General features: G+C 39.6%; 1 protein-coding gene across 1 annotated transcript; it reads right to left on the bottom strand.

Annotated features, from left to right (window-relative positions):
* On the bottom strand, positions 1-23,017 carry ghra (growth hormone receptor a). The gene is made up of 10 exons (XM_085475728.1): positions 22,770-23,017; positions 20,374-20,492; positions 7,028-7,157; positions 6,663-6,832; positions 5,417-5,595; positions 4,660-4,813; positions 4,418-4,508; positions 4,218-4,287; positions 3,305-3,543; positions 1-3,203 (listed from the first exon to the last, which is right to left on the bottom strand). Exons 1-10 carry the CDS (start codon positions 22,808-22,810, stop codon positions 2,444-2,446), a joined length of 1,953 nt encoding a protein of 650 aa, XP_085331854.1. The 5' UTR covers positions 22,811-23,017; the 3' UTR covers positions 1-2,443.
* Between the last annotated feature and the right edge of the window lie 645 nt (positions 23,018-23,662).

The raw sequence follows: 23,662 nt of genomic DNA, 5'->3' as shown, positions 1-23,662 counted from the left end.
CACCACAGTAAGGCTCAATGCGGGAAATATACATGCACTGAGCAGCAATATATTGTGGCTACTACTAATGACGCAAAATATAAATGCTTGTAATTTTACAGCAACAGTCAATATATTAAGACTTTTCTGCAACAGCAAGGACTCGCTGGGATCATTCGCGCCAGGCTGCAACGACATAATGCTGAGATATAAAGGCGAGATAGAGAGAAGTGGCACATATTTATCAGATTCCCATTTAAAAAAATCATTTTATGGCTCTTGCATTGCTATGAGAATGTCGGATTAAAAGGCATATATTATCTGACTCATCTATCCACTTATCTGTATTAACGATGTATTTCTATGCTGGATGTGCTTCCTTTGCTCTGTAGAATACATTTGTGTTATGGTGAGAAAAGCTCATTTGGAGGCTGCCAAATGGAGGCTGTTCAGATTCAGATTGATTTCACCCACATTGTGCGCATGCGCCATTAGCGTGCTGCCTGCTGTAACCCTAATTTCCTTCGGGATTAATAAAGTATTCTGATTCTGATAGTATTACAAAAATCCCCCAATTCCCAGGACAAATTTATTGTAAACATTATAAAGATATCTAACTTATTAAGCAACAATATATAACTGAGCTTTTCTTGGGGAGGAATGCTCGCAGCTACATACATGTCAGTTTGCAAGTGGTCAGTACGAACTTTCATAATCACTTTGGATTTGAAAGGTTTTGTGAGCATGATTAGCAGGATGCTTATTGTGGTTTGCAGCTGATAAACTAGGTGAACGAGGCAAAGACTAAAATATGATTAAGGGAAATAGTTTTACGCATTATTGTCTTGTATGCATGCACGCACGTGCGTGTTGCCGTTGCAGTGCTTGTGCAGATTTTTAAAAGCGATATCTCTGCACAGTTCACCTACACTGTCCACTTCTAGATCTTGCCTGCACAAAGCAATGCATAAATGCACAAGTTGTGATTGCATAAACATAGTACCATAGCACAGAACTGGCAAGCCACTTATAATATTATAGGCACAGGCTGTTAACACTTGGCAGTTAATAGGTAGAAAGATTTAGCTAATTACATTTAAAGTATACTTTCACAGTCTTTCAGCTTGCTTCATTTACACCAGAGGAATACAAACCCCAAGAAGAAAGCTTGAGCTTATGGTTTAAGTTAAAAAAATACGCTGCCCTAGTCTCTCTGAATTGCTAGCTGTGTGCATGTGTCCCTTTCTCTCCGGTAAACTACTTAATCAACATGCCCTTGAGCAAGGCACTTGGTGGTGCTCTGTAACGTATAGCCCAGTTTTCTCCCAGCTGTGAGTGAAACTGATAGAATTCTTCCTCATAATACAAGTGCTGCACTTCAGTGCAACGTATGAACTTGGCGTCAAAATTAAATGTCAATAAATAACCTAAAAAAAAAACAAACAAACCACACAATTAGATATGTATATCAGCGTGTGATATTCAATTAATTATGGGTACTAGTCCATGAAGTGTTTTAATTTCTCTACTGTGTCTACTTATGTGTAAGTTAGTGGTTTCCTTCATTTCCCAGATTTCCTTTAAACACTTTCCACGAAAAGAAAGAGGTATAACTGTGACTGGACTAACTTTAATTTGCTGTTGGTGTTTGTTGCCCTGACTTTGGTATCTCTTGTGTGTGTATACGCGTGCTGGATGTTTTTTTCTATTTGTTTAAAGCATTAAACATTCTATTGAACTAGAGGTTAAGAGGAACATAGCTTGACATTATACGACCTCAATTCCATTACTTACTCTGAAAATATGAACAGCTACCTTTTAGATAAAATGAAGACTGGAATGCAAGCTAAATCTGGATAGGTATTGAACAGTGTACTTGGTTGTTTTTTTTTATAAAAATATATCTCTAGTGAAGTGCTAATATGATATGATGAGATAAGAACGGTCTATTGATAAACTGATAAAGTACCTCGTGGGGTAAACAGCATCACCGTCAGCAATGACCTTTGTTTGGTGTGAAAACTCACACCATCAGTCATGCACTGAAAGCACTCTGTAAAATTAAGACTGTAACAGTGTCATTGCTCTGGACACAATAAGCCAGAGATACAATGCAACACAAGGCAGTTAAGCATTGATATTATGTTTGCTTGGCTCACTGTAATCATGCATGGATGCATGAGATGCTGACGAAACAGAGCAAACTGTGCATTTGGTTTATGATGTTAATATTTGGCTACCTCAAAAGAAAGAACTGCTTTAGCAGATGCAAAGAAGTTAAGAGAGTATCTTGTAGCCTTTTATATCTGCCTTTCAGCATCCTCTGAAAATAGACACCCGTACACATCTCAGCCGCCCAGTGTGCTGGGAGTTACTTGGTTTCCAACGGGAATCGGGTAGGACGACTGCGGGTAACTTCCTGGTGAATCAGCCTTACATGTAAAGGTCTGATGTCTTTGTCATTTTATTGTGAGAGGTTTCCCAGCAGGTCTGGGGTAATGTACCCCACAGGCATAGGTGCCTTGAGTGGGTGCTGTGGCAGGCAGGAAGGGGGGGTCTGGTGGCTAGGCAGGTTAAGGAGCAGACTGTGATGACTGTCTAACTCCTGAACCACTGTGTAGTCTGCAACAGGAGCAAAAAACTGGGGGGAGTCAGGAAGAATGTAAGGCGACGGATTAACCTCCATTGTGGCTGCAGGTCTGGGCTCCACTGGCTGAGGATGTATGATGTGGTACCCCTCACCGGGCATGGGAGAGCTAGGGGGAGGAGTGCTGATTTGCTGGATACTGCTCTCTGTACTGTAGGCACTTCCTTCTGGATCCACTACTAGCAGCTGAAACTGTGGCTCTTTTTGCTTCCGTTCCTCAGACTCCTCACTGTCTTCACTCTCTTTCCGCTTCTTTTTTGTCTCCTTCTCAGCGGCTGAGATGCTCTCCTGGATTCTGAGTTGCTGTCCAGGAGACAACACCACACCACCAGAGGGCATAACATTGCTAACCTGAGCGTAGAAGTCTGTGTTGACCCAGGTCTGGGGCCCTCTGGTTTGGGTTTGGATGAGCTGTCTTTCACCTGTCTCAGAGGCTGAGGATCTTTCTACAGTATCAAGGGAGGTTTCCTCTTCATCAGGTTGTCCTGGTAGAAGCGTGGCCATCAGCATTAGTGTTTCTTCTTCAGGGAGATCTGTGTTGTAACAGGTGGCCTGGGCGGACTCAGCATCTGGACCACTTGAGGAGAAGCCAAAAAAACAAGAAAAGCAAAGAAATGAGTATTCACAGAGCTATTTGATTAAACAAATAACACCTTTAAATGTAAATCTTTGCCATACCTGATTGAATTAGAGCAACTTATGTTGATGTGTTGACTGACAGGTTGGGACTGACCCAGGAGTTTCTGGGTGTCTGAGCCCCGGTTATCCTCCTTCTCTCCACTATCTACATCCTCTGTCTCATTGACCTCCATGAGCTCCACCCACAGCTCATCTTGGTAGAAATCTGGTGCATAAATGGGCAGGCCATCCATTCCTCCACCACTCAGCATAAAATTCAGCTCATCCAGCTTCCCCTTCTGCAAGTGTACAAACAAGTGTTCTGACATTTAGGCTCCAGAAATTGACAGTTTCCTCTGTAAAACACTCTGACTTTGCAGACTTACGTCTAAAATTTTAAACCCAACAAAAAGTGTATGGCAGCTTGGTCTACTCACAAATTAACAACATAACTTATTTATTAATTTACATCAGGATTTTTTTTTTTAATTGTTCAGAGGTGAGATTGTTTTGTATGGCTTTTAAATGCACTCTGTGAATAATACACCCACAACACAATCCTGAATCATGATGCTCTTTCTGTCTAATTCCCTCTGAGTGGTCCTTATGTCCATTTTTTCTTGTTATTTATATTCAGTTTTGTTTCACGTTTAATTGGTGGTTGAGTCAGATGATAAACTGGTAGTGAGTGTGAGAGAGAGACGAGGGAGTGATGTGGTGATTTTGTGACCTAACATATCTCTACAATATGAGCCGCACAGACAGACAGGAATCTGTTTTCTATCCAAATTACAATTGAAATATAATTTTAAAAATGTGATTACACAATCCCTTATATAATGGTTTTACTTCCAAACATTGCCTTTTTTAAAATCTGATTAAAATACACAACAATTTTGATCCCCCTCTGACAGTCACGCTACTTGACTGCGGGGGTCTAGCATTTGCTTGAAAAATCACAGACCAGAAATACCTTCAATAGCTCTGAATCGATGCCTTTGATTTTGGGTGCAGGAACAGGCGGCAGCAGAAATATCATTAATCTGCAATGACAGAAGAACGAGAGAGAAAGAGAGAGATGTGCACCTGTGATTTAGCAGATGTCTCATTGTTTCACAGATGTTTTGGACACCACAGATGCATGAAAGAGAGGGAGTGCGTGAGTGCTCGTACCGGTTCTGCTGAGAGATGACTATGAGCATGATGAGTATGAGGATACCCACAGTCCCAAATACAAAAACCAGTGTGAGATGGACAGGAAACTCTAAGAAGCAAAATGAAACAGAACTCGTCATAATAATGATGACAACCAGTCCTCTGGCTTCATCAATCATACTGTGTTAAATGCTCAAAGGAAAAAAAAACAGTTTGCAGTTCACCAAAAATGCATTGCATCATTCTAACACATGCGTTACCTGTGCTAGGAATCTCAGTCACTTTAATGAAGATGGATTCACTGAACTCGCCAAATTTAATGAAAACCTGCATCCTGCAGCGGATGTGTACTTCATATTCTTTTCCTAAGTGCAGACCGTAGATTGTCTGATGAGAGTGTGGCTGAATCTCCAACTGAAAATTGCAAAAACAGACAAACCTTTTGTAAATTAAAAAAAGAAATGATGATGATGTGCTTAAAAAGAATGATGCAGCTATCCTGACAGAAATAGTAACAACACCAATGTTAAAGGCTGAGTAAGAAAAGGAGGGTGTCAAGAGGTCCGTTTTTATTTTTGGCACCTGTAACTACACAATTACTGATGCACTTCAGATAGACTGGATAGATGACATGCTATTATAACAGATGGACGTGAGGTCCCCAACCATCAGGCAAGCCAAGCGGTAATGAATACGAGCCTGTACACAGTCCCATGGCCTCTGACCTACAGATCCCTCCCTTCTCTTCCTTCACAGATGCTAAGGCCTTGCTCTGGCTTCCACAGCCTTGCCAGCAAAGCTCCAACTGCATTTTAACTACAAGTGTTCAGGGGGGAGGGAAAGAGAAACATAACACTCTGCTTCGATGACCTACAATCCATTTTTAAGAGCATGAGATTTGCTTTTTTTATTTGTGTTAATGTGCATGTGCAAAATCTGCTTTTGTCAATGTGAGGAACTGTGTGTAAAAAGAAATAATGGGCAAGATTATTAAAAAGTTAGGAATAAAAGACTTACTGCTTCCCAGTTTGTGGTATTTCCCTCTCTGTACTGCAACTCATACTCCAAACGCATCCATCCCAACCTAACATCAGCAGTAGGTGGGGACTCCCAGTTAACCATGACATCATAATTTAGCCTGGAAGGACTTATAGTCAGCAGGGTCCAGTTTAAAGACACTGGCGGGTCAGGACGTACTGTCAGAGAAAAGGCAAAAGTTCATATTCGAACAGAAGGAAAGGACACTTCTAGTTACTGATTTGGTATGCTAATTTAGGATCACATAAAAAAGGTTAACAGAATACTAAAAAAATACTGCTTATGTTCAAAAGGTCAATATCTGTTCAATCCAGACTGTGTCACTCCCTTTACAAAGATTAAAACATTTAATTCCATTTAACAGATTTAAAACTAAATGATCAACACGTTTTGTTTTTCTCTTTTTTCTTCATTAATTTAACACGATTGATGAGGACATAAGGACAAAGCAAAGAAGTGAAAACCTCCACGAAGTCATAATTATTAAAGAAGGAGTCCTCCCATCACATTACATTTGTGTAAAACATTGATATTTTGAACTGAGACTGGAGCAAATGCAAGCAATATTGATTGAAACTGCACAGGTCTGATTTGATATTATCATGAACACATCACAAATAGATATTTCTTTGGTATAACTGGAAACGTTGGCCATAAAGAAGAGGGGGAGAAGGCATTTTAAACAATGTCAAGAATCATCTGGAGCTGATTCAACAAGTAGTTGCTACGCTCCTTCTATAAACAAAGAGGTTTGGAAGAATAAGCAGCAACTAAAAGCCTGACCCTACTACAGGTCAAGTGTCTAAGACAACATCCACAATTAATTTATACTCATAAAAAGAACAAACAAAGATCTTTCCATGAAGAAGATGTCAGGCAACATATGACGTTGCCATATGATAATATATTGCTTGTCAGCATCTTCTAGACTCAAAGTATTTACCACTTAAGCACTGTTTATCTGACATAAGTCCAAAAACAAGCAGAATTTCCAGGTATCCTTCTGCACGAGTAATTCATTGAACTAGAAATAACCATTTTGTGCTGTGAAATATGAATATATAATTACATATGAATACATTAAGTAACATCTGTAAAGATCTCCTAATGCTATAAAGAATTTTTACAGACAACCTGAAAATGAGAAACAGTAGGATGTCAAATTTTCTGATAAATCAAAACTTTTAAAAAAATCTGTAAATATGCACAAATCTTGGCTACTAACCAATATTCTCCACCCTGAAACAGTCATCTTCATTGAAATAGGTGATGTTGTTTTGAGTGCGAAGCTGCATGCAGTAAGTGATCCATATGGATGTGTGATTTGCATCAAAGAAACATTCCCTATTTGAATGGATATACTCGGGACACTCCTTCCACTGGCTGGTAGGAGACCTGAATGAGTGAAACAATGGCAGAAGAAACATAAGAAGAAGTAAAAAACTAAATTCTTGTCAAGTAAAGGTTATACCATCATTAATGGAGCTCACTGATTCACACAAAACAATGTGCCTACGTGAAGTTTTCTACAAAACAAGCAATTATTAGGATTTCTGAGAGTAAAGCAAGCATTTTGGAGATTACACTTACTCTTTCTTAAGGTAGAAGACTCGGAGTGCTCCAGGGGAGGAGAGGTTGTGGAGGGTGCCAGGACTCCACCAGCAGCGGAACGTCTCCTGGTCCCTTGATATACACTCAGTAAAATGAGGCTCAATGAGAGCTGAAAGACAGAGTTAGAAGAGCAACGATTAGAAAGGAAGTGAGACTGCATTAGGCTAATGAATCACCTTTATTAACATCTATCAGCGTCTGCAGGGGCTTTGCTTTATTCGTCTAACAATACAGAGATACACGGTCTCCTAGGGGCCCACTATCAATTTGAAAATCATTGCTGTGTTTTCAAATCATCAAATGCGCAAGATTTTCAGAAAGCTTACTCTGAACTTGAGGTCAAGCATACTGAGATTCAAAATCATCTGAGATATTTAGTAGATGCACCTTTAGTATCAATTTCATATGGAGCCCTTCAAAGGACATTGGAGAAAAAAGTTTAAGATGTATTTTTGCGAGAGCCTGAGTTACTTGTGCGAGATCCCGCAAAAGTTTTTGATTGAACTCCAAACACTTCCAGGTCAGTAATGAGACCTTGGAAACCACAGTTATGGAGGACACACACCCGTGGGACAGATGAATAGATTTTTAGTTTGAGCTTGGCCTAAACTATGAAATTAGATCAGTGCTTGACAGTAGAGACCGTTTTTATAAGTGAGAGACATCTGAAGAGAGTTCTTAGTGCAAGAGGACACACTCATCCGAAGGAGTACTCTGACCTGGCAGTCTTGGCTGAATTCATTAACAGCCAGCTGCAGTACTCGGGTACTGATAGATGTACGCTAAATGCGCGGAAAAAGTCTTTCTCAGGATCTCGCAAAACTTTTTCGGGACTCTGCAAAAGTAACTTGAATTTTTGCAGAAGTACATCTTCTTTTTTTCCCCCACCAATATTCCATTCCTTGAAAATCCTACTTCGCCTTGTTCTCTAGTTATAAACTTCACGAGATATTCAGAAACCTTGACCTTGAGGTCACTGAGGTTCTAACTCATCTGAGATTTTTAGTAGATGCACCTATAATATCATTTTGAAGCTCCTATGTCTCCTTGTTCTCGAGTTATAACATTCACAAACTTTGCACCACTTGCCCATCCGCCCTCTTGCCCGGTAGTGTGACACCAATACTGCGTGAGCCTTTTACAGCTCAGTCACCTTTAATTGCACTAATATCATGACTTCTGGTGGTGTCAGACATCACTTTTTCACGGAAAGGCTGAGTAAACTTGCTGAAATCTAATCTTAACCTCAGAATTGCAGAAACTTGCCACAGTTGAAAACAATAAAAACACAACAGATAATAGCACCTTAAGGTTACAATCCACATTTAAAGACCATCAGATGAGCTCTGGGTATTAAGTGTAATCCTGCATTATTTATACTCAAAGAGTTGCTAGACAAATGGAAAATGCTTCCATGGCATGCTTCCACATGATTTCTGAAACAATGCACAAATACAAACTTGCAAATGTGCCAGAAATATTTTATTCCTTTCTTTTAACAACCGCTGCTGCTACCCTGTGAATCCCATGAATATCATTGCGCGCACATACGAGTAGAAAAAAAAAAGAACTTGCTAAAAAAGTATTATGCTGCTAACGTTTCGATGTGTCCAAACATTTCGTAACAACCTAACCCCTCCTCCCTCCCAGCCCCCCCGCTCCTGTCGGAGATCAGTTTCTCGCCCAGGAGAATATAGAGTCCCAGAGTTTGGTGCAACCATAAATAAGCAGCTGAAAGTACCATTGATTTCTGCTCCACTGGCTCTCCGCCAGCTCTCTCTTCTCACTGCCTGCATTATAAATCACACACAGACCTAGAACATAAACATGCATCAAAACACAGGGGAAAGAAATTACAGACCAACTGGAGCTGATAGTTTCTAAACATAAAACCAAAACATATCTCCACACAGACTCGTTAAAGATTGTTCACTTGTAAAAAAAAAAAAAAAAAAAGAAGAAGAAGAAGAAGAAGAAAGGCACGTTACTGGCATCTGCATACAGACATACACCTACCAAGCATGCATCCTGATTCAACTTACACACATCTAACTACAACAAGACAAGCTATCAACAAGACCAACTCAGGCAGGGCAGTCAACGCACACACCATTTATTCACGTGGAATATAAACCTACTTCGTTTCCATGCTATTTGGTGCCAGTATAACCTCATAATTCTCTGCATTCCTGTGCAGTTGTGCCTTTCCCACCTCCCTTCCCTTCACCTTTTGCACGCTGTTGTGCTTCCCCGAGGTTTGCTATTTCAGCTCGGCTTCCCTTCCCCATCCAACAAATTCCAGCTGCAACCATCAAAGAGCTTTCTGCAGACGCTGAATGCAAGAAGGCCTTAGAACTACAGAAGAATAGGATACTACAGAAGCAAAACTTCTAAGGTCCTAGGGTTTTTATATGGGCTGTAAATTTGGGGGGATAATAATTTGTATTGATTGGTACTTACACGTCTGAAAATGTTTGGGGTTACTCACAACTCACAAGACTTTTTATGATCATCAATAATTACGTAATAAGACGTGCTTTTTTTTTTACGCGTTTCATCTTCCAGTTGTTATTCTTGTCTGCGAGAGAAGAAGAATCTTGAGGTCAAAGAGCAATGCCGTATTTTTAAAAAGCTATTTGCATTTTTTGAACTTAAAACCATGTCAAAGGTGAAAGGTTGAGCCGCAACACCTGGAGGGTCACACTCTAATTTTGTCATTCTCTCTCATTTCCTCCTTTTCAGTATTTCAAAGGATAAAAACTGGACCGTTCCAGCTGTAACTGACTCACAAGCCAGGGGTAATGTTTTGACAGGAGGATGTTGATTACCTGACTACATAGGCTTGTAATATTTTTTTAAGGCTGTGCTCACATTATCAGCATGTAGTCATATATAACTACATATATAACTATACTTGAGTTTCAGTAATGGAAAGCTAAATCCTGCCTGCACCTGCCAGGTACTAAATGAGCTGAAAGCCTGTGGCTGGAAGAAGAAAACTAATTTGAACATGTGTGTGCGTATGTGTGTGTACATGTGTGTGTACATGTGTGTGTGTGGGTGTACTGCCTCATCCTGGCTGTCCATATGTATCTGTCTGTCCACGTGGATGTGCAGCTGAGACTGATAAACAGCTCTTAGCTTCACGTCCTCTCTTCATCAGTCTGTGTAGAGGAGCTAGGAAACCATTTATCTACCTCCATGTCAGCTTTAGCCATTAGGGTTTAAATCCACTAAGAAACCTAAATAAAGCACTCGGCCCTAGGCTCTCACATCGGCTGGCAAACAGAACTGAAAAAGGCGAGAGAAAAAGGTGCAACCAGCATTTACCAGTTACCGCACTGCGAAATGCTCGATTGTAATGAGGAGTGGAATGATCACCTTTTCCAGCTCATTTGCAGATTTAAGTTAATGTTGAGGTTAGTCATGCTCCAAAAGGCTGACTAAAGGAACAGCGAGATGTGATGGAAAACGAAGAAGGAAGAGTGACGCCACTAAAAAACAAACATTAGCCGGTACTACAAATGTCACTTGATGAAAAGAGATGTTTTGAAATTAAATCAGAGCAGCATTTTCTTTTAATCGATATTTCTATTAATAAAGGCAAACTAAGTCAGTGTAGGCGACTGTTTATACGCTGCAGATCATTTATAATCTGTCCCAACTGTCACCCCATGTGACGTTCCCCTGGGTTCAGTTTTGGGTCCATTACTCTTTGCACACTCTTCATGTGTGCAAATATTAGTAGTTACTGACTGATGCATAAGGAACATGAAAATGAAATACATATGGTTAGCTACGATACTTTGATCATGTCATAATGACAGAAATGCCTTAGCATTTTTTTAAAAACTACTTTCTGTATCTTTGTGAAAACGTAAAAGTTTATGATTTTGTTTTATCATGAATTAGATTCGCACTAATAGATTTCCATGTAAATGTTCCATTACATTTGTCAACCGTAAAGCTCTTTAGCCCTGTTTACCCCATATTGTGGGCTACATCTATTACTTGGGACTTTTTGTTCAGGCACATGTTTAGGTATTTTTGTCCACTTCTTACTTATGATCACTATAAACAATGCCAAAAAGACATGTAAATGAGAACTTCTTGATGTCTCTTCATTGTGGTTTTAGTTTAAAAATGATTTGGTTGCCCTGTACTTTAAGAGAACACACAGACCTGCCAACTGAACCTGTTGTCCCCAGTCACATTGTTCACATAACTCAAGAGTCTGCTCTCAGTTGACCACAGAAAAACCCCATAAAATGACATGACACTAAAAGCAGCCTCTTTTCTGGAAGTATTCATTTAAACCATAAATATAAATGATAACATTTATAGGAGTAAAACTATAACTTAAACAGCACAATTGTAAAATAATTTAGCATAAACCCCCATGCTAAAAATGTTGTGACAATGTGAGATATGTAAGTAAAAACAGAATTTAATGATTTGCAAACTGCATAAACCAATATTTATTAACCAAAAAACGAAAAGATATTAAATATCTAAACTGAGAAAATTTGAAAAAAAAAAAAGGAGGGGGGGATTCTGGCAACAAGTTTCTAAAAAAGTTGGGACAGGAGCAAGTAGAGGCTGGAAAACTAAACGGTATTACAAAGAAACAGCTGGAATAGCATTTTGCAACTAATTACAGTTTTTTCTGATTGCTTAAGCACATTTATTGTAACTATTGGCTAATTTTGCAAAACTCTTCACACAAATAAGAAAACCTGTCACCCAATAATCAAAACATTGTAGTTCTCTTGCAAAAGCAAACACAGCTAGATTAACTCTTCACACCTTCGTAAAAATGGTGTTTCCGTATCAAACAGTACACACAAGCCATCATCTACTAAGCACACAATGCGCCAACTGCACACTGATGGTATGAATACAAAACACATCTGGCCTTTGCTTTCTCTGTGCACAAGGTAGGCTATGTCAGTTTGAGCTCATACTGCTGTCATAGATCCATAAGCATAGAGGAATCCAAACTTCAAGTACTGGTGTTTATTCAAACACATCAAAACAAACACAAGTGTTTATTTCCAAGTATAGGATTATTTGCAATCGCCATAATGACTATATGGGTTACTTGGTCTGCAGTGAACATGCTTCCTCTGCCCCAGCATCTGGTCATCTAGCAATTCTGTAAAGTAACAATTTCAGTATTTTTACATCAGTGGTATTGGTGTGTTTCTCATTGGCATATGGCAGTGCTACAAATCTTTGTGCGAAGTGACTGTACTAACCGATTCTCATTTCAAGATGTCCCTATGGTACTTGCTACAGTGTAGCGGCTCAGTTTAGGCTGGACCCGTTGGCCAGCTACCCTCAGGGTCATTCCACGGTTGATTACATGGTCCACTATTGTAGCTCTGATGTCATCAGTGATTCTATTTCTTACTCTTCCTACCCTTCCTCTCACCCCTCCTCATCTTCCTCTCCTCCCTCCTCGTCTTCCTCTTGCTCCTCCTTGTCCTTGTCGTCCTCTTCATCCTACTTCTTCACCTCCACGTCCTCTTCCTCGGCCTCCTCTACTTCTCACTCTTTCTGCTCCCACCATTGTACTCCGCACACACAGCTTACCTGTATTATAGTGCTTAGGCTGATTGCAAAGTGAACTAATTATCTAAAAAAGTTTTCACATGTGAAAGTGTGCCAGACAGTTGGCAAATTAGTGTTAATGATAGCCATACATGTGTATACTTTTGCTAGGAGTGTGTTGGAAATTTGGTAATTGAGTGTTGTGCAGTGAATTGTGCCTACAGTCTTGCAAAGTGTGTGTTACAAAATTGCAAACTGAGTGCAAAGCAGTTTTTGTGCTTTTAGTTTTGCAAACTCAGTGAGTGGTTTTGCTATAAGTCTGAATAGTTTTAGAGATTGTGCTACAGGAATCACAGTTAGGGTTTAAGCAATCAGAAAAAACTGTAACACAACTGGATACAAAAAGAACATCTTAGAAAGACGGAGATTCTCTGGAGTAGAGAAAGCAAGAAATTCACCAGTCTGCAACAAACTGTGTCTACAATGTGAAACTATTTCAGAATAAGGTTTCTCAATGTAAAATTGCAAAGACAGTACATAATGTCATCAAAACAGACAGAGAATCTGGAGAAATCTCTGTAAGCAACAGACATGGATAAAAATCAATAACGGATACCCGGGCTCTCAGGCAGCACTGCACTAAAAGCAGGAATGATCCTGTCATAGAAGTCACTGACTGAGCTCAGGAACACTTCCACAGAAGACCATCTTTGAACACAGTTCGCAGACAGTGATTTCTGTGTTCTATGTGAATAAAACATGTTTATGAGATTTGTAAATCATTTAATTCTTTTTTTATTTACATTTTGCACAGTGTTGCAACAGTTTTGGAATTGGGGTTGTGTTTGAAAGTGCTAGTTTTCCAGTCATTTCACATATGCCTTATTCTACGCTCCCCATGTCTATTACACATCTATTCTTGGCAGGTGTTGAGCCGTAGTACCTGCCTAGCAAACTTGAGACCTTTCTGGCTGTTCAGCACCAACTTCTGCCATATGATCGTTTTTTTCCAACGCCATCATTCTGTTTGTGTTTGTGTGTATTTCTGTTATCCAGATGGAGAAGTTGGCAGCACATGCTGACACTGTGCTAAGAGTAAAAGTGCCTGTCAGTCTGCACATGCCAAGTCCTACATTATATCCCTGCACCAGAGCCCAAAGACACACGCACACATGCACAGGCGCACACACGGTAGAAGTATAACTGTGTGCAGCACACAACGTAATTTTTTTCCCATGGGAACATGTCTTGGATGACGAGGAAAAGAAAGAATCAGAGAGAAAAATTTGAGGACAAAGTCTAGAAGAAATTTATTTCATATTCATAATACTCTCATACATCTTCGTCATCTTCAAATAAAACAGGCAATGAAAATTACAAGCTCCAAACTGGGCTTAATGGTGAAGGTTACATAGTGACTTAGGACATGGTGCAACTCTTGACAGAGCCAGTAAGAGCGAGAAGCAGGCCAGAAGAGAGCGGGAGAAAGGTGAGCGATTGCAACAGGATACAAACAACGGAATGTAAATAGGTGATATAAATAACTCCCAGCTTGCACATGCAGTTCCATACTCAAGTGCACGGACACACACAAATGCATATGCACTAAACTTACACCTTGAAAACAATAAGCGACAAAAAATATGCCATTGTTCTGTTCCTTGAATACATCCTGCCTCTCTGCTCAGTAACACAACAGAACATGCAATGGGGCTTCTTCTCGTTTGAAGCTTGACTGGATGTCAAGTTCTAGATTCATCTGAGCCTCATGACAATGTTCATAGCTTTGAAGTCCCTGAGACACAGCCCGGTGTGTTTAGCCGCGTAGTGACCCAGTCAGCTTATTGTAGTCACAGTGACTAATGATGTTAATCTTCTCTAATGCCATTACAGCTCACAGATTTAGCTTAGTTATGTCATATTATGTCCACGTTCAAGTAAAGAACAAGTGTTGTTCTTGCTCCTAATTTTGTTCTTTGGACTTTGTACTGGAGGGTGTCAGAGATCCTCATATGGGACAAATCAAATCTCTATTACAGTGTGATACATCAACACTGTAGGGAGGTGAAATAAAGACATAATTTCTAGGTTAGCTGGTATTCAATTAGCCTATAGGTTTTTATTTATGTTTTCTGCTATATTCACGATTGTTAGCAAACTTTCTTTAAGGCTTTTCTTACAGTTCTTTGGATCTGGGACTAGGGCTGTGCGATATGACCAAAATCTCATATCCCGATATAAGAATTCTATCGTCCTGATAAGATATAAATCACAAAAATGTAACATTATCTGTTAATTCTGTGAATCTCGGGCAGCTCGACTTGCGGGAAGTCGAGTGTTTTAGCCACAGCTGCCCTGGGGCAGACTGGCAGAAGCCAGGCTGCCATATCGCGCCATCGGCCCCTCTGGCCAACACCAGTAGGCGGTAGGGTAAATTTATTATATCATATTACATTATATCCTCTTTCACATTAGAGCCACGACAGGACCCACTAGAACATGGGAACAAGTAAAAGTGAAATATAAGAATATTCTACAGCATGGTAATATTTATCACTTATATTGCTTTTAGTCTCTTGCAAAGAGACCCTGAAATAATCTGTTTGTTTGTTTATAACAGCAACCAAGAAAAGGACAGAGCAAAAAAAGACAGGTGGTGGTCCTGCACCCCCTCGTCAACAAGTTGGTTAAGTAAATAATACCCTCACGGGAATATCAATATCTCTCTATGAGCACACTGTCGCGCTGAGCTAAAGGATCCTGTCTATCCCGCAATATACGCTGAATTCTGAGAACTCTCCTTGTCAATCTTGCACCTTCCGCAATGGGCTGCTCGCGTATACGGACAGGACATGGCTGCGACAGACTTCCCAAATCCACCTTCGCTTTTATAGCCGTGGTCTCTCATCTTGATTACACGACGTAATTTACAATTACTACTCTAAAATATGAATTACATCTGTAATAATCAAATACATGAAATAGAATGATTAATAGTACATTTCCCTTTTTTTAGGAAATGACCTGTATGTATCTGTATGAAATCAATAAAAGGATCAAGTACTGCATTATCTTTAGTTACATTGATAATATTTATTTATGGACAAACAGTGGTAAAATATCGCTGTTGCTTTCGTATAAATGAAGCGGACATACCTGAGTGGCCGCGATCTAATCTTGTTTACATAAAGTAAGCCTGCTCCCGAGCAGGTTTACGCTTACGGATCTGTTGCTATGACAGCAAGTCCCGGATGAGCTTCGGAGAACCGAAGGATCCAGGATCGCGCGAAATCGTCAACAATCAAATCCAGCTAACTTACTTAGCGAGGTACGAAGAACAGGCCCCTGGTAACAGTTTCACTCCTACTGTGTGATGAATATTTGTGGTTTTCCAAAAAAAAAATCCATCTACTGTATTTGTATGTGAGTAATGCAAAGTGAAACTTGGCTTTGCATTTGGTGTGAACACACCATAGCTGTCATTTTTCTTCTTAATTATTATCTCCCCTGAAAAAACACTTTATTTTCATTTAGTTTTTTTCTTTAATTGGAAGCTTTCTGTCTTAAAGCAACCTTCCCACTTTCACAACTCTCAGTCCTTTATTTGCAGTATGAAGACTCCATATAATGAACACAATTTCAAAACAACTCTTCTGATTCTTGTGAATCAACAATTTGTCGTGTAAACGTATTTAGTGCGCAAAGTAAGACCATTTCCAATCACATTAGAGAACGAGGCACAGCGACTGCAGTTATCTATGCGAGTGTAGCGGGAGATACACCGCATGAGATGCATTCTCGCCACTGGCAGCACTCCGGTGTAGGAAAGCGTGCTTGCCTGGGTAGTGAGTGCAAAGAGTCGGGTCAGATGGCAACTGCTCATTTGCTGCGCATGCATCGGATTTACCTGCTCTAGTGTCACATGCGCTTAATCAGACCACATGGACCTTGAACTCTGGACATGGCAGAGAAAAGACATTTTAATGTCCAAGCTGTCAGAGTCAGGTATTTGAATTCTTGTCTCTCTGCCAGGAAATGCAGACAACAGTCCAGGACTGTTGCTGATGTGTGAAAATGTTTTTTAATCTATCCTCTGGTATTCCTCCATCCATCCTGCAGCTTATGACACTTTCCTATTCAATGTACAGATATGAAAATCAGGGCAAATTTTCCTGCATGCAAAATGTTAAATTAGTCTTCTTTGCAGCATTGCTTCCATCACACAGCACTTTCCCAACCATGAATTCCCCTCAGCTTCTGCTATCTACAATATGCATGTCTCTCTTCTGCTCTTCCAACTTTGTGTTTAACTTCAGGCACCATTACCCACACAAGGCCCCAACTTTGAAGCTCACACCCACCGCTTGTCGTTGAAGCAGATGTAACTGTGGATTGTGTGTACAAGCCAGATGGACCAAACCTCTGCACGGTTACCACTAGCTACCACCTCTGTGGTAAGGAACACAGCCCTGTTGAACAGAATCAATCTATGCGCTTAAGGAGTGAGGTCCTTTTGAGCCACACAGACAATCAAGGAAGGAAGGTTGTGGAAGAAAATAAAAGAAAAAGGAAAGTGTGTGTGAGTGTATATGTGAGCAAGGATAGATAGAATGAAATGACTAACACAGCCTATAATCACTATGGTAAGCCTTTAACTACATAGGAGCATCTCCAAATGTCTACTCTTGGCTTGTTCTGTGGCTCGCCTAACAACAGACATAAATATGCTGCAGACACAGAATTCCAGGAAGACTCTTTTAAGTCCATAAGCAGAGCAACAAAATGATTTTAAACAACTCCAAAAGCATAATGCTGAGGGTGGCTCACATACTGCACAAGACTGCATTCTTACTGTAAGCGTTATTTTTTAGGTATATAAAAAAGCCCATGCAAAGCATTTTCCATTTAAGCCGTAGTGAGAAGAGCAGCTGTCCAGATTGGAAGTTGTGCAGTGGTGAGCTTGGGAAAGGCACAGGCTGCATGTGTTTACAGATGTTTTAACGGTTGTTGAGGAAGACCAGGACTGAACTACCACAGTGGTCACTGGGAACCATTTCAACATTTGAGGTGAACCAAACAGAATGTTCAATGGTTTTGACATCACCTGGTTATCAGCAGTTTTTCCTGAGAGCTTATCAGAATGGTACTGTAAAAGTGACAGAGATAAAGATATTTGATCCACTTTGTTAACAACGTCAAAAGGCCCAAGGGCAAAGACACAGAGCTCAAAATGTATCCTCAGACATTAGTCTCAGCTACACCAAATTTATTACCTGAACTACGTACCTTTCCCTGCTTCCTCGCCTCCTCCTGCCACATCAGAAAATATATGAAAACAATCACGGGAAGGCATAGAAATTATAAGCCGTAACACGAACCTCAACTATAAATAACAATTCAGGCCCGAGGCAAAGAAGATGGACTGATTTACAACAAAAATCTGAGAAAGAACGGTTTCTTTTGCACCAGTACTGGCATCGGGAAGAGAAATAACAATATGTTCAGCACTTGAACTTTCAAACTTGATTCCACTTATTCCTGCTATAAAAATCAACCTAGAGAGCCTGTGTACCATCCTGAACATGTATGACTGAATTGCAACTTGCCATAATTAAATATAAAGTAGTTTTAGAGCAGTGAACAGACCGTTGGAGGGGGCCTGACCCCCGCACACTAAAGAAGTCAAAGGTGGAAAGTTACTTCTAAGACATTTTAAAGTAGGAATCAATTATTTTTATAGGAAAAAAAACTTTAAATGAGGGAAAGAGAAGAACTTTAGCTAGATAAAAGATGGTGAAACGTCACTGTGTTTCAGATTGCTGCAGATTGCATAACAGCAAATGGAAAAAAAAAATAGAAAAGACGCACTAGTGTGGACTTGATCTTAATTTGACCGGAGAAAACACGATGAGTTGGCATTCTTCGGTGGATTCCAGTGGTATTTTTCCATCTGTTTCTCATTAAACCCATACAAAGGAAGATGAAATGTCTTAGTAAATTGGCAAGCTATTTCCCTGTTTAAGAATACCGAAGATATGGCAAAATTACAAAACTAAAACTACTGCTTGATTCCATTTATTGGTTACGCAATCAATAAAACTGTGTACTGATAAATAAGTCAATCAAGCTGTGTTTTCTTGAACATAATGATCTGCAGGCTCTTTGTACTCTCTGCTTACAGCAATCTGAGTTTGCATTCTAAAAGCAGGAAAACACTGCACACTATTAAATGTCACCTACATCAAAAGCACTGTAAAAACAAGAGGGAAATAAATTGTCCAATGCTGTCAACTGCACTATTAATAACTTAAAATAGCATATAAGGCATGCCATACCTTCCATAACCATGCAGACATGATGTGCTGCGATGCTTAGGTGCTCTTTTTCAAAGGCAATCCAAGTATAGAGAGAGATTTTACTAATGCAAATCTAAGGTAATGATAAATAGTTTGCATGTAATACGTGCACGTGCAAGTGCAGGGCCAAAATCAAACAGTTTAAATTCCACTAATGTTTCTCCAGGTAATATGCATGCTTAACATTCTGGCAACAGGTGCTGCAGCAGCCAGCAGGCTGCCCAGAGATGGCCTGGAGATCTCAGGTCACTGACTCATGCTGTCTGGCTCACTTTTTAATGGCAATGAACAGATGCACCTAAGAATATACTCAGAGCACACTACCTTGCCAAAATATAACTGGTTTGCACGCTTTAAGCGTCATTAAATGTATGCAAATGTATTGAGCATCTGATTTCAATTATAGGCCTTTCTCTGGATCAAACAAAAACATTCAATCAACAGATTAAGACAGAATTAAGCTGCCTGCTGATGGTTAAGCTGCTAACTCAATCTTTTTGGACTACAATCCTTACCATAATAAACTACAGCCAATTAATTTGGATGGAAATAAAGTCTTTTCATCCAAATGTGCACAACTATAATCCCAATAGATGCCTTAAATCCACAATGTACTGATTCATTGCTTGAACAAGAGTCAATTCTGTTTTATCCAAGCTGAACCAGGTCCATCTGCAATAAAAAACTTTGGTCACAAAATGCCTTCTTATCCGTCTTCCAGAAGTAATCCTCATAAAATACGTCCAGGAATGCAGACACTGCTGCACAAGAGATTTTCCTCTTGACCACCTTCGACTGGTCACTTTTTGGGGGTTGCTAGGAATTTCTCAAACCTGTTTGTTGCAGAATAAGCACCATTTTTATTTTCCAGGTTTGACACTTTTACCTTAGTTGTAGTTGTTTCTATCATTGGGCTAAAATGTCAATTCATTATTTCACACTTATTTTGTGGTTGTTTGCAAGTTTTTGGTTTTAAAAGGTAAATTATGGCAACATCAACTCATTCCCTCATCTGCAGTATTCTTTCACCTAATTATTTCAGATAGATCAGTGGCACCTGGGTTAGCTGGCTGAACATCCTGCATCATCCTGTCCCTGGACTTTGACAGAGCAGCCCCAGTCATATATTTACCCCGAGTCTATTGATCACTATCCTGCCTGACAAGCCAGATCAGGAAAATGCAGCGTTTGCTCAACAGTGAACCTTTCCACATGAATCTGAACAAACAGCACTCTGCAACTGATGTCTGACAAAAGACGTGATAACAAGTGTCAACAACATGCTGCACGCAAAACACACTTGTTAATATTTGATGAGGTGAACATAGAAAGAGAGAAGAATTATTTTTTTTCTCACATGTTATTTCTCACTCTAACTGGTTGTGACACAAAGCTGTAAGAACACCAGTAACTTACCTGATGATGTCGTGTGGTCCCAGTCTGTGAGAAATGTAGATCCTGGAGAGGGCAGCCAATCCAGGGAGGAAAGAATGAGAAGAATCAGGAGATTAGAGGCGAGTGAGAGAGCCATGATGCTGTGGAGAGACAGAGGATAGAATAAGAGAGGACAGAGACACTGTGATTATAATTATCAGCTGAACTCCATGGTGACACTCCCATGTGAACTAGCCTCCTTCCCCCACTAACGCCATCTTTTTCTCTCTGGCCTGTGAGCACAATTTGTGACCGCTATTTATTTCAGTTGGTGTACATGAAACCAAACACTGGACAGGATGTAAGGAATTATCACGGGAGTTTGCAGCTACGGCATTTCAAAGCTGAAAATATGAATGGTGGGGTTTACGTGTGTTGTTTCGCTTTGTGTGAACTCTAAAAGAAAACATTTTTTATCATTTCAGAAAAGATCTCAGTAACATTTCTATTAGTTACAGCTACTTGAAATAACTTTTCCATGACGTACACGCTACCTTCTGACTGTTTAGATGGTTAAATCCATTCGTTTCACAGTCGATTACATCATTAGACAGATATATGCTCCTGAAAGCCTGTTATTAGCGCTAGGGCAAGTTTTTAAAACATTACTTAGCTCCATGTTTCTTTGGTTTATTAACGATAAATGTGTCAGTATTGGAAAACTGATGCACTATTACATTTAAAGTTATTAGTGGAAACAGATGTGAGTTAAAACTTCCAACAAATAAAAAGAAAAATTAGCATTTGTTTGGAATAGCTGTCACCATTTGAGTGAATAAAATCATGTTCCGATCCATGCTTAATCATCCAGGTAAGGAAATTCCGGAAACTTGATTCTGTGATTTGCAGTGGGAGAATGTCACATCCGCTTGAACAGAACCAACTTTCTGGGAAAATCATGTTCCTTTTGTATCAGCTGGGAATTATAGATCTTTGCTAAATTAGAGTTATTAGCATTTTCTGTAGGGTCGGTTTCTGGTGGGTAAGCAAAAAGTAGTTATCTAAATCCACAATGATGCCAAGAATGTCAAACCCAACAAACTGGCTTTTCAAGACCAAAATATTTTAGATAGAAACCAACAAGTAGTTTGACTTTGGCACTTTGGATCTAATTATGAAATCCTGTATGGCAATTAATGGCAATTTTAATGTATGACACAAAAAGGGTAAAATATCCTTAAAAGAAAAAGCTGTTGAGGCTTAACTTGTAGAAACTGTATTTCCCAACAAAAGTTCTAACACAAACTCTCCTGCCATCTTTGTAAAACATATATTTTAGTAGTTTATTTATTTGAAAATATGATGGCAGCTAATTCACAAAACGCTCAATAAGTCAGTGTTAGAGACAAACTCTAAATATAGGCCAAATTTTCAGTCCGCACCCTTGGCTATTTACAGCTGTGGCTCCACGACTTTACTGGGCAGCAAACAACCCCATCCCCACAGGATACATTTGCCTAAATTACGTGGTCCAAGTATCTTAAGATTCCTGAATCCAAGCTTATCTCATTTTATCTTATCTTCCACATTATCTTATGTAATCTTGTCTTATCTTATCTTGCAGATCCCACAGGTTACAGGAACTGCTCAAGACTGGAAAAGTCTGGTATCTTAAAAAACCCTAGCGACAAGAAAATGTCTGGATCCAGCTCACTAGCCCATATTTACCACACTAGTCATCCATTTACTTGATTTGGCTTAGATTTATTACACATTAAAACAAAGAGTCTAGATTTAAGGGAAAACAACATCTCAGTTTGACAAAAGAAAAGGTTTTCATTTCAGGCTTTTAGTCCAAGGATAGACTTAATCCATGTCAGTAAATCTGAAACATGAAGCACAACTAAAGCAAGAACAAACGGAAAAAAACAACAAAAAACTAAACATTGCAACATGGACAAAAAAAAACAAGAATCAACATAATTTTGCAACTCTGGTTCGTCACATGTAGCAAATTTTTTAATGAATGTGGCAACAGACAGGTCCACTGTAAGCAGTCAGTCATATTTGTGCTGATGACTTCCAAGGGTCCAGAGGTCATATAAAGCCAAGTTACACAGTGCAAGAATTTATGGCAGAGAACTGTCAAGAGGCAAGCTCATGCAGACTTACTTAAATGTTTCTCAAATGAATTTCATATTTTTGGCTTCCGTTCTGTTGAACAATTATTAACCCGTCCGATAAACACTTTCAGATAAGAAATTTTTTTTTTTTTGCTTGTTTGTTTGTTTGTTTTTTCCCCCTTGGAAAAGTTAAGTTCATTGCACTTCTTTTTAGCATAATTTTTTTTACTTCTTTAACATTCTTCCAGTAAAAGTACTAAATTGGAGCAAAGGTGGCCCCTTTACCCCAAAATATGTCCTGATGTTAATCCGTACTTTAGTCTCACCCTTTCACATCTGGAAGCATCTGTGGACATCCTGGCAAGGCTGGTGCTTCTTCTCCATCTTGTGCAAGCCTGTCCCCCGTTTTTCTTCCTCTCTCACCCAATTACAAACTCACAGGCTGACAGGAAGAGTTGTCTAAGCCAATCAGAAGAGAGGGAGGCTAAACCCAGGCCTCTTGGGGTCCCTTGGTAAACATTTAAGGCCTGCGTCCTCAACCCTCCTCCCACTACCTCTGCCCTAAAGCATACACACACACACACACACACACACACACACACACACACACACACACGTGCATACAACATGAACACATCACACATACTAAGGCACACAGATGCAGACCTTGACTTGGCACCCCTCTGCCAGCACCATGCCTCTCCTATGTTTCCTTAAATCTACTATAATCATCTATGTTTGTTCTAAAGAAGCTGACAGGGGAGGCAGAAGCCAAAGAAAAAAAGGTTAGGGGGTGAAAGGACACATCGTTTCTGTTAGTCCCTTCTATAACTGAAGAAGGACAACATGTACACAAACACTCGCAGAGCAATGTTGCAAGCTAGAGTTTAGTTTGAGCTTCCTTTAGCGAGAAAGCAAAAAACAGAAAGACTGTGTAGTTGGCGCTCTGACATTTTGTAGTCAATAAATATTTTCTATGGACACTAATTTCATACTCTAAATTTACTTATGTGCACTGTTGTGTTTTTGAATTGTGTCTTAGGGCAGGGGAGTAAAAGCAAGTCATTCCAAAATACATTTTTTCTTTTATCTTCAGTGTCCACAATAACTTGTTTTTGTATTAAAATGGAAAAAGAACCATACTTTCTTTTTAAGGACTCTACATCCAAACCATAGACTGTATATAGAATATGGGCAACGTAATAGTA

This window comes from Copadichromis virginalis, linkage group LG12 (assembly GCF_057382275.1).
Source record: "Copadichromis virginalis isolate Kocher_CV1m ecotype Utaka linkage group LG12, C_Virginalis_male_GT1.1, whole genome shotgun sequence".
In the NCBI taxonomy this organism is placed as follows: Eukaryota; Metazoa; Chordata; class Actinopteri; order Cichliformes; family Cichlidae; genus Copadichromis; species Copadichromis virginalis.
The sequence above is the reverse complement of the archived record's forward strand: the minus strand, read 5'-3'. Positions and strand labels throughout refer to the sequence as shown.